Source organism: Chelmon rostratus, chromosome 15 (genome assembly GCF_017976325.1).
Source record: "Chelmon rostratus isolate fCheRos1 chromosome 15, fCheRos1.pri, whole genome shotgun sequence".
NCBI lineage: Eukaryota > Metazoa > Chordata > Actinopteri > Chaetodontiformes > Chaetodontidae > Chelmon > Chelmon rostratus.
The window spans coordinates 16,212,940-16,224,284 of NC_055672.1; the positions used below are offsets into that span (position 1 = coordinate 16,212,940).

Genomic DNA, 11,345 nt, shown 5'->3' on the forward strand with positions numbered 1-11,345 from the left:
TGTTCATGCAGTTCTTTCCCCACCGGATATTTAGCAGACAGTCAGGCTCTTCATTTCAAGGATCTCCTGATTTATTCATGGAAAATCATGTTGGGCCTTAAATGGGACAATGTAATGTCTGCTTCTGTAGCTGACGCACGTATGCATTTAACTGGATTTAAGCAAGGATTTAACCGCCCTAATAAAATCCAACACTTCAGCCCGGACATTAGGTTGAGTTATGCATTAGATAGCAAAGCAACCATGGCAACAAGTGACTTGATATCAGGGTCACCGCGAGTAAGGTGAACAGAAAGGAACACACAAACGTGGCACAAGCTATTGCTAAAAAAAGCTAGTCCAGCTGTCCTCTTGCTAAATGGCAAAACAAGGTGACTGAAGAACAACGGAAGCTGAAGTAGAGGACTATGAGGGAGACACTGAGGAGGACAGCGAGGAGGACTGTGTTTATTAAAGGACCAGTGTGCAGGATTTAGGGGGATTTATTGGCAGAAATGTAATATAATATTTATAGCTATGTTTTCATTAGTGTATGATCACCTGAAAATGAGAATCATCGTGATTTTGTTACCTTAAAATTAGCTCTTTATATGTACAGAGGGAGCGGGTCCTTTTCCACAGAGTCCGCCATGTTGCACCGTCATGTAGCAACAGTAGCCCACAACGGACAAACCACACACTGGCTCCAGAGAGCAGCTTTCATGGTTTTCATGGCCACCATAGGGGAGTGTGATGTGAGGTATTCAGTTGGTTGCAATTTGCAACCTCACCACTAGATGCCACTAAATCCTACACACTGGGCCTTTAAGACACTGGGCCTGTGTATCGGGTGACTCCTAAACACCATCTCAGAGTACCTGACCAAATACAGTCTGTGCACCCCTGGCTGTGACACACATCACTCAGCACCATGCGTTTAAGTTTCAGTGTAAACCAGCAAAACTCCTCAGAGCTCCCCGTTCAATAAAGGGCAACTGCCAGGGCAGCTATTGTGCAGTCTTGCTGTTGTTGTTGCACGTTAAACAAAGTCAAGCTGTCCCCTTCGCTTTTGCCAAGCTCATTGTCGTACCGCACCCATTCCTGGTATAGTCAAGATGCCTTCATACACAGAGCAGATTACCTCTGCCGGACTTGTCCATAAACAACAACCACATGCTGCAACATGTAATAAAAAACATGATAATAACCACAGGCGTGATGGGAATGATGATGTGACTCAGTCCCAGCGGTATGCATCCGTGTTGTCATTCCTCTCTTTGTCTGTCCAATTATCCATGTCTCTCAGACTTAATATCCATCCCCGTCCCTATATACTTCTTTCCCGACATATGGACACGCTGTGATGGCTAATAAACTGGTAGTTACATTAAGTTAAGACTTTAACGCACATGCAATTTCTGCTGCTAGGAGTCTCCCAATGAAAACGGTAACAAATGTCGGAGTTTGACGATGTTGTGAAGTAGCATGGGATCATGGGAGTTGTCTTCACAACTGCTGATGCAAATAACCAATCATGCTCCATCATGGGTGAACAATACACACAATAGTAAACACTTCAGTGAGTAGTTTGAGTTTAAAGCAAACTTTTGAAATGTAGCAAAAAAGAAAAAAAAAGAGGCAGGTTTCCAAATCCGATTGATTTGGAGAAAAAATAAACTCGGCTGCCGGTGGTATAGTCTATATTAGACATGGCTATAACAAACAGGCTAGAAGAAGTAGCAGACACAAACCAGAAACAAAGGCAGTTGTTTGCCAACCTCCAGTAACCTCAAAAAGGAAGAGGAAGAAGAGACAAAACCAGTCGTCTTGAGAGAAAAATGGAGAGAATTTCAGGAATTTCTTTCAATTCTGCTTCTTCTCTCAGAGCAGAAACATCTGCTCAGTCATTAGAGTTAAAGTTAATTATGCCAAAATGTATTCGGAAATTATGCTTCCTTTGCCAATTAAGTGCATAAATCAACCCAATAATTGAGGAAAGTTTTTTTTTAATTTTGCCCTTTCCATCAAGCTTTTCTAATACACTTCAAACTGCACATAAAGATAGGTTGATAGAAACAGGGCTGGGCGACCAAATGAAACGCAGCATCACATTGAATAAACTTACAGATTTCTCTGGGTTTGAACATGGATGGAAATATTTGAGATAATGTAAGCACACAGCTCAACCAAATAATGTAACATAGGTGTAATTATCTTTAGACATTTTTAATGGTGAATGGTGCATATTATGCCTTTGAAAACACGCTGGCACAATGTACAATGCATAATGTATTAACACACCTGTTAAGTAATCACATTAGTATTTGGCACTAATGAAAGGATAAGTAATCACCCAAATCTAAAACATTTACTGAGACAAAAGCTCTACAGTATGTAAAAAGTCTTCTTCAGGAAAAAAAAAAAGTGTATTTAACTGGGAAAAGTACTTAATTCAAGCCATAATAGTTTAAATAGTTTTTTTTTAACCCCGAGGAAATTGATGCTTACCAGTATCATCACTGTACAACTAATTTTCTTTTAATTTCATGTAATTTCAGGATATTCAAACAAAATGTTTGACTTTGGGGGGGAGGATGGCAATGAACACTTTTATGATCTGGTAATGAGAGGAAATAAAACTTAACGAATGAGCTGTAAAGTGGTGGTCAGGCTGGGGTAGTTCAGATTTTTAGGAAGCCTGATTCTTAAGAACTGAGAGTCCTTTCAGTCCGTAGAAAAACTCTCCGCCAGAGTTTTCGCATTGAAACCAGTGGGAAAAAGCAAAAGCTGGGCCGAACACTCACGGTGACGTCTGAACTAGAACGTTCACAAAGCGATCTAATCAATCATGTTGTGACACCGTGAACACTGTTTGGATGTGCCTGCTTTTTAAATCCTGCATTTATAGCCACTGATTTAACAGGTGTTCCCGGAGCTTTTTCGATGAACTGAAATGACACCCCAGGTCAAGATAATTCACATTCAACAAAATGGATCATTGTTTTGTTTTTTAATTTTTTTGGCTCCTTTTTGACGGGAGCATCCAGAGTCATCTTTACTGTATCCAAGCAGTAATAATTAATCTCACTAAATGGACATTGCTGTGGTCAAACTCAATGGGCTGCAACACAGACAAGGATGAGGAACGCCAGCCAACAAACTAGGCTACATAGCCGATATATTCAAGCCTTCTTCAATCCCTTCTCTGTTCCTCTGTGTTTATTACGCATCATGTTGTTTCCTGTAACTAATAGCCCAATCGGTCCCATTTGTGGTAGCCCATAGGGACATTGCTTCTTGCACCAAATCCAGCTCTGAATCGAGGTGCTGAGAGAAAAGACACACTGTGTAAGAACTTGTCATTCCAAATTTCTGATGACATTATTCTTAATCACCGAGAGAAAGTCTCCCTAAACAAACCCTTCCAGTATGCGCATAACCACGGAAACCGCATCCTGGTGTTTCTCAACAAAATGTGACCCGGTGACAGCGTTTGAAATGTTTCACTGCGATGGACATACGGCTATGATGAGTTGCGTAATTCCTAAAGCCAGCGGTACCATCTATCAGTGAGCGCAGCAGGGAAAAGTCAGAAAAGAGGTGAGCTAAGGTGAAAAGAAGAGACAAAGAGAGGAGGGAGAGAGGAGAATTTAACCTTGCTAGGGCTGCTGGGTAATATCTCTGCAGTTTGAAGACACTTTATGTAAGCTGCTGGGTGTAATCTGGAAAACAGCAAAAGGGAAGGAGGTCAGTGATGTATCTCCTTGCAGAGGAGGGACTGTGAAGCTCCTCTGAGGGGAACTGCGCTGCACAGGCAGATGCAGACGCGCACAAGTGTAAGTGCACAAGTAGAAAAGTCTCTGCAAGAAATGCACAGCTCAACAGCGATTCATCAAAATTAAGCAGATGTAAACCTATACAGAGTGTAACCCTAACACCCAATCTATCAGAGAGCTGCCTCTTGTCTCTGCTCTCCCACAGTTTAAATCTCTCTGCTGTATATTGGAATATCACTGCAACACACACCCACAGTAAATCATGTCTCTCTCTTTCTCTCACACACACACACTGGCTGCTGCTGCTGTATAACTCATTCCTATGCAGTCCCCACTCAGTGATTTAAAGTGATTGCTTTAGCAGTGCGGCCGTCCAGCACAGGTCTTCACCCACACACATTCACAGCAAGTAAATCCGTCAGACATATTCATCACAGAGAACTCGATGTTGTGTGAGCGATGTCTGAGGCGTTATGACATGAAGTCTCTTTTTCAAGAATGATTTGTGTTCCTGTGTTTCTGTTCTGTATACACAAGTTAAGTGAGTTGCCCTGCGTGGAATGCAGTTCAATAATTAACTGCTTTTTTCCCACTTTTTCTTAGTGCCAGTGTTTTATTTCTTTAGTTAAATCATGCATTGTGGGTGGATATTTTATGTTCTGAGACCCAAATCCACTCCTGAGCCTGTTGTAATTATATGAGAATATATGACGAATTCTGCAGTATTTGCAGTGGATCTTGCTATTTATTCATCGAGTTTGAAGGGCTCTGCACACACTGCAAAAACACAAAATCTAATAAGGAATAGCTTAAATCAAGGCAATATATGCTTGTTTTTTCTTTGTCTGGAAAGATATATCTTCTTACCAGGCAGGTTTTATGTTAGAGCATTTCACATTTTCACACTTTTTTGTTCTTAATTATCTTAATAAGATATTATAACGTCTTACTGAGATTTTAATACCGGTTCTGAGGAACTGAAGGCTTGAAACTAGAATTTCCAGAATTAAAAAAATCTGCAACAAAACTGCCTTGTTGAAGTCCATCCAGACAAAAGTACTTGTTTTTTGTCTGGCTGCACTGCGTTTAAGATAACTGTTGGTTCTTTGACATTAGATATTTTTACTTGCGAAAAAATTCTTTCCTGTTCTGCTGGCAGATCATTTTGCTTATTTTAAGTAATATGCCTCCCATTGTATTGCTTTTTTTGAGAGCTGAGTTTTTGCAGTGGAGCTAAAGTAACACAGCTGTCATTGCATTTACATTTTTTTTATTTTTAGGAGATTCTTTACACGACACTAGTAGTTCATTTGACGGAAGCGTTCCTGCAACAGGCCATCGCACTTCAGCTGAGAAGGTGAAGGCAAAGGCCTCATCAAAAGATCAAACTGCTTCCTGTGGACCCACCAGGGACGAGCTCCACTGTCACCACAGGTCACAGAAGAGGTGACCCTGCACGCCAATAACCAGCAGCAGATGAGCCAGCGCAGGAAGACACTGCGGGAGTCCAGGAAGTGGCTCGGGCAGGAACATGTTTGGAGTGAGCGTTCTTTTGGCAAGAGGGGTGGTTCTCTGGTTTATTTTTGGGGGCCTCAGCGACAACCCTGCTGCTTTCCTGTTTTCTTTCCTGAAGAATAGGTCTCGGGTTAACAGGGACAGATAAAACACAAGAATAGAGACATTCGCCAGGACAACCATCTTTTTTTCACACCACGAATGATTCATGTGGAAGCTTGTCCATTTCATGGAGTGCTGAAAGAGAACTCTAACCTGTCAATCAACAAGTGGATGTTTTCCAAAGAGGAAAGCAGTGTGACAGCCTTTATCAAAGTGTGTGAATGCTTTTTACCAACATGAAAGAGAAAAAAAATGAAAGGGACAAGCAACACAATCTGGATGACAATGATTTTGGAAGCCAGTAGGTGGCAATCTTCTCAGCTATTCTCACCAAGCACCTGCATCCTTCTGAATGAAGGGGGTACAGATTACAGGCTGTAAGTCACTTCAGGAGGCGGTAATGACACTGTCGTGGCAGACACAGTAGGCAGTAAACAAACAGTATCCATGCAGTCTCACATGCAGATACATGATATGTATAAAGTGTAGCAGCAATGTATGGTAAAATCTCAACAGAGGAAAAAAAAAAACATCTTAAAGTGGTAAACCACCAAGATGATGTGTTCAACATGAAATTTCTGAATGAGCTGTGGATTGCTCGGATTCACGTCTGCCTTCCATCACAGTATCAAGCTGCAATCAGGCTTTACATGATCCTTCCCACTCAGCTTGACATGCAACGCCTAACTGAATGTCCATCAGGCTCCTCCAGCATCAGTGGGACATTACATTCATATTGCTGATTTTATCAGCGTTCCCTCCATTGTTGTTTGCCTGTGGTCTGTGTCTTTCATTTCCCTCTCAGTCGCAACACTGATCCAAAATTATTATTGTTGCGCTGAGGAGGAAATTAATAAATCTCTGAGGAGGAAATTAGAGTTCCAGACGGTGTGGGCTCAATGTGATACATGCATGCACACAAATATCCTACTTTTTTTAAGCAAATGTATTACATAAACCAAATCTGTGAGAATTTATGGACAGAGTGAGCAAAATTGCAGAGCGTCAAACAAATGTGTATAAATGTGTATTTCTTTACACAAGGCATGAAATGTGGCCTGGAATAAAAGGAAATGCTCAATGCGTTTAGTATAACTCTTCTGCTTTTTTGTAAACTGAAGCCTTGCAACTTTTGGTTAACAAATCACTTAACATTCATGCAGGTTAAAACACTGGGAGAATGTCTGCACTTTCCCAGCCACAGAATGATTACAATTTATAGGGGACTTCTGCACATGTGTAATTCTGAAAAAACAAAACAAAAAAAGGCTGAGTAATAAAACTGAATTATACACTCTTTCTGTGAACTCCTTTCCTGTGAACATCCACATCGGCCAACTTTTCTCATGTCAACAAACTACTGATCACATCAGTTGAGTAAGACCTCATGCATGGAGCAGGCAGTGCTGTAAACAGATGCTGAGAGAGGAGCTGTGATTGGTCCGTCGCGGTGGGTGTTTCCGCATTCCGCACAGAGCTGTCAGCAGAGGCGCAAGTTGGAGAGGGGACCGTCGCGTCTGTGCAGAAACCTCCGCGGTCATTCCCAGAGGAATAACGGTCCATCGCCAGGGAGCAGGGATGCCTTACATGTTCATCAGCACGCAGATCCGACTGGTGTGTATCCCGCATCTGTGTCATGCTTTCAGAAGAGGCGCGCTCGAGTTGGACATTCAGAGAATTATTGATTTGGCAGAGCAACACGCATACTGCTAATCAATCAAGTTAGCAGATTATAGTTATGCATTGGCCTGTAATATTGTGCATGCTGGAAAACAACAGCCAAGGCTACAAGCGGAGCAAGCAGCGTGCGTATGATTGTGTTTTTTTTTTCTTTTTGCCATGGTTCCCTAAATTAAAAACAGATGTTGCCCAGTTTGTTGCGCATGTTCATTCTGTTGTCTGCACGACTCGAGCAACCTAATTCTAGAGTATTGGATGAACTATTTTTAGGCCGTCCACTTATTAGAGATTATGATCCGCACCTGCCAGAGGGCTGCAGGTGTAGGCGGTGATATGCAGCTAGATCCTGGACAAATAACGGACAGCATATACTGTCGCAGCAAAGCAATAATTAGTCTAATAATTAATCTTAAGAAAAACTCATCAGCTGTTCAGTTAATATACTTAATTACTTCTTACAGGAGAATGGTCCAACAAATGTGGGAGACGAATATTCTGATCCAGCTGTCATGAATTACCTGGGAGCGAGGAAAACGACTATGCTGGGAAACAATTTGTGAGTATTGCGAATAGGGCGATCACTTATTGTAATGGGTGGTGATGAAGTAAATGTGGCAGGTAACCAGTCAAACTCGGGCATGACCATTTGATGGGAAGTAAAGTGAATGATTTGGAAGCGTAGTTCGGCTCAGGGTGTCATCCACACAGCCACCAAGACTTAAAATGTCCCTCACAAGATACTGATTTGATCATCTATAAGAAACCATCTCCACCATCTTGCAAACAGGGAGTAGTAAACTGTACTGTGTAAACTGTCCACACACACATGCAGAATGGACTCCCAGGTGTACTGTAAATGTGCTCACAGCGGGCCACATTTCCGTATTTAGGCGCTTGGTGTTTCTTTCATTTTGGCAGCTAACGTGTACATATTGACCACAGAGCTGAGATCAGGTCACATGGCTGAGGAGAGCTGCTGCTCTGCAGATTTCGAATAAACCACTGAAGCTGATGGAATACAGATCAGGGAAGTGTTGTCATTGGCAATCTGATTCAAATGCTGCTGGGAAATGAACCAAGGTGTGGAAGGAAGTGAACAAGCACCAGAACAATTAACAGCGTCCTATGGTCCAAGCAAAGTTTACTGAAAGACAGAGAAACCCCACATCTGTGGAAAGTCCACTTACTTTGTGTTTATGCTCATTTAGCTCTGAGTACCACGTGGATGACCCCCCTCGCCTGGTGTTGGACAAGCTGGAGAAGATCGGCTTCCGCGTGCTGGCGATGACGGGGGTGGGACAGACGCTGGTGTGGTGTCTCCACAAAGAGACGGCGTGATGGGAGTGATGACTGGATCAAAATACCTGTGGAAGCCTTTAAAAGGATGAATGAGTCGTGATGATGAACTTTGTCAAGTCCTTTAAACCTTTGGTTCCCAACCCCACGCGGACATCTTGTAAATCAGGCTTTTGCCGAGTGAAAATAAAGTTCTTAAATTGAGATTATCCCAGACATAAGGTTTCAGATTACCTTCAATAGGTGACTGGCCACCAGTTTCAGGGGAACACTGAATTACATTCCAGAGTTTTACAAGACCCCTTGCCCATATTGTTTGCTCCTTACTGCTGGTGACCATGTGCAGGGAGTGAGGGCCAGTTTAACTGTTAATTTGTCATTTGGCAGAAGAACTTAATTAAAGGCATGTCTGTGAATTCAGCCTGCAAAAGGCCTCATCCAAGCAAATAAAACTCAGTGCTAGATAGATTTGTATTCACAGCACTGTGTAAAGATGTTTTTGTAAGTGTATCATATGCTTATGATTAAATGATGTAATGATGTGGATTGCTTGTGTCCTTATTAATGAAAGAAAGACAATTTGCGATCCTTATTAGATTTACCAGAGAAACAATGGCACGCTTTCTGGTAATCCATAAAACAGACACTTAACAATGATCAAATATAAAAAATGCTAATTATTGTGAGCCATCACAGCTCTGTGGCACCTTACAGGGATGATGCATGCACCAAGATGAGGCATCGGCACCGCAGGCACACAGAGTGCAAGAGGTCCGCCTGTGAGAGCCAGCGAACGCTGGGTGGTTCCATTACAGCCCCAGGTCTGCCAGCGCACGTCTGGGGCCAGCCCGGATCACTAAGCTGCAAACCAGAAACTTTGCCAGCCAGCTCGAAGTCATACTCTTACCAGTCCTGCTGCTTCACACATGATTTCACTTCCCCCTCCGCACCGATGATCAAAAGTTGCCGGTGCTTCCCACTTCTGACACCATGGGGATTCCAGACACTGTTTGCACGAAAACAACTGACAGGTCTGACCCTGACAATGTAAGGAAAACGACGGAAGAAGATGCAATTAAGATTCCGAGAATCTGCTGTAATCGTTGATAGGACGGAGCCTACATCAGGCTCATCCTCCCATCCTGGTTCGCATGCAGCACAAGCCACTGTGGGCTCATGGCAGGGTTGGTGGTGAATGTGTTTCCTGTAATTGTATTTCCTCTGTTGTCATTTGGACAGAGTTTGTGTGTTCCTGGGCTTTTTTTTTTTCACATTGCCGGGATATGAAAAGGGCTACGCATAAACAAAACCATGTGATGAGGGGATTTTGCAGGAGGAGAGGAGCAGATGTCTCCCACCGCACTGCACCGCTCCGCAGCTGGACATTGTGTAACAGAGCCACGGCGCGGCAGCGCAGGACTCGTGGAGAGATGGATGACTGGCCTGGATGTTGCGAAGCTGCCATGTGGCTCCTAAATAACACACTGACAAGAGAAAGCGTCGCCACACAGGCCCACAAATACAGACACACCATTACGCCATAGTCCCCCAAGGGACAGGAAAATAATACGATTTTGATGGATAGATGTTCCACAGGCAGAGGACCTTGTTACAAAACTCATGCTAACCGCAACAGTGTGGCACTGTAGTGTCTGACTTAATGTGGGTCACAGTGTGGTGGCGTGTCATTTTAGAGAGCATAAATAAGCAATACAGAGCAACTTCTAGGTATCTGTTACATAAGCCTATTGTGAAACAGCTTAGGATTGAACACAAGACAGTCTTTGGAGCAAGTGGCATGTTCTTCAGTTGAAGCTGGTCCATGGCCTGTGACAGGATCCACCAGGATCAAGGGTGGAGTGTATGAAATGGAAACATTGGGGTGGGTAGGTTGCCCCAAAACAAGTACACCCACTGCTGCAACAGAAACTTGGCTTTAAGTATTCCTGCAATATCATGCATGAAGTAAACATGGATGTTCATGCACTGTTCGTGCTTCGTGTGGCAGTTCTCACGGCGTAGAAGTCATTTCAGAAAGAAAGAAATGAAACCCTTTCAGTTGGTGATTAAAGCAATAGTTCTTTGCTTTTGCAAAGAAAAAAAAGCAATTTGCTTACTTGCTGAGCGTTAGATGAGAAGATTGATACTACTCTCATGTCTGTCCATTTGGTCCAATTTGAAGCTGTAGCCAGATGCGGTTGTACGGGGGGTTATGTGCCAGACAATTTCTTGGCCGGGAGCAGTGACTTCCCGGAGTCTCTGCTCGTTGCCTGGCAAGCTAACGGTGACACCAAGACTCCAGAAAATCAACTCTCCCAGCCAAAAAATAGTTCAGCACCTAACCCTGTCAAACCACAACATGCTGTTTATTGAGTTTTGATCAGATTAAACAAATTAAATAAAGTGTGTTAATTAGCGTGTGAGCTTTAAAGGTGGTACTGGGTGGACAGAGCCAAGCTAGCTGTTTCCCTGCATTTCCAGTCCTCAAGATAAGCTAAGCTAAGCGTCTCCTGGCTCCAGCTTCAGTGATACTAATCTTCTCATCTAACCCTCAGCAAGAAAGTGAGCAAACGTATTTTCAGTAAAACATATTTGGAAAAAAAGAAAAAAATGTACACAATAGTATTTAGTTACAATAACGATATGATGATCCATATCAGGAGTTACCAAACGTTTTGGCTTATGATTCCCTAAAATGAAGCCATGTCATCACAGGTTATGGCCTTAGTGTGGTCATCAGTTATGGACAGTTCAACCAAAAAACATTTGTATCCTTCTCCTATCCTTCAACCTTTTATCTCTTTTATCCATCCAGAGTTACTGATTGTGTATGCAGACAACAGAAAGCAACAACTACATTGCACCACAACAAGTTGGCTTCAGTGATGAGGTAATGAGTCATCACAGCTAACCAGCTGATGGCTGACAAATGCAAATTACATCATTATATAATTTTCGATTACGTGTGGTGTTGCGCGGCCAATCTCTGGCTCTTTT

At 42.7% G+C, this 11,345-nt stretch overlaps 1 protein-coding gene across 1 annotated transcript; it reads left to right on the plus strand.

The window, feature by feature from the left end:
- The first annotated feature begins 6,788 nt into the window (after nt 1-6,788).
- On the plus strand, nt 6,789-8,887 carry gchfr (GTP cyclohydrolase I feedback regulator). The gene is given in 3 exon segments (XM_041954407.1): nt 6,789-6,986; nt 7,514-7,608; nt 8,261-8,887. Coding segments are annotated over 3 exon segments (423 nt in total). The 3' UTR covers nt 8,391-8,887.
- Nucleotides 8,888-11,345: the final 2,458 nt, after the last annotated feature.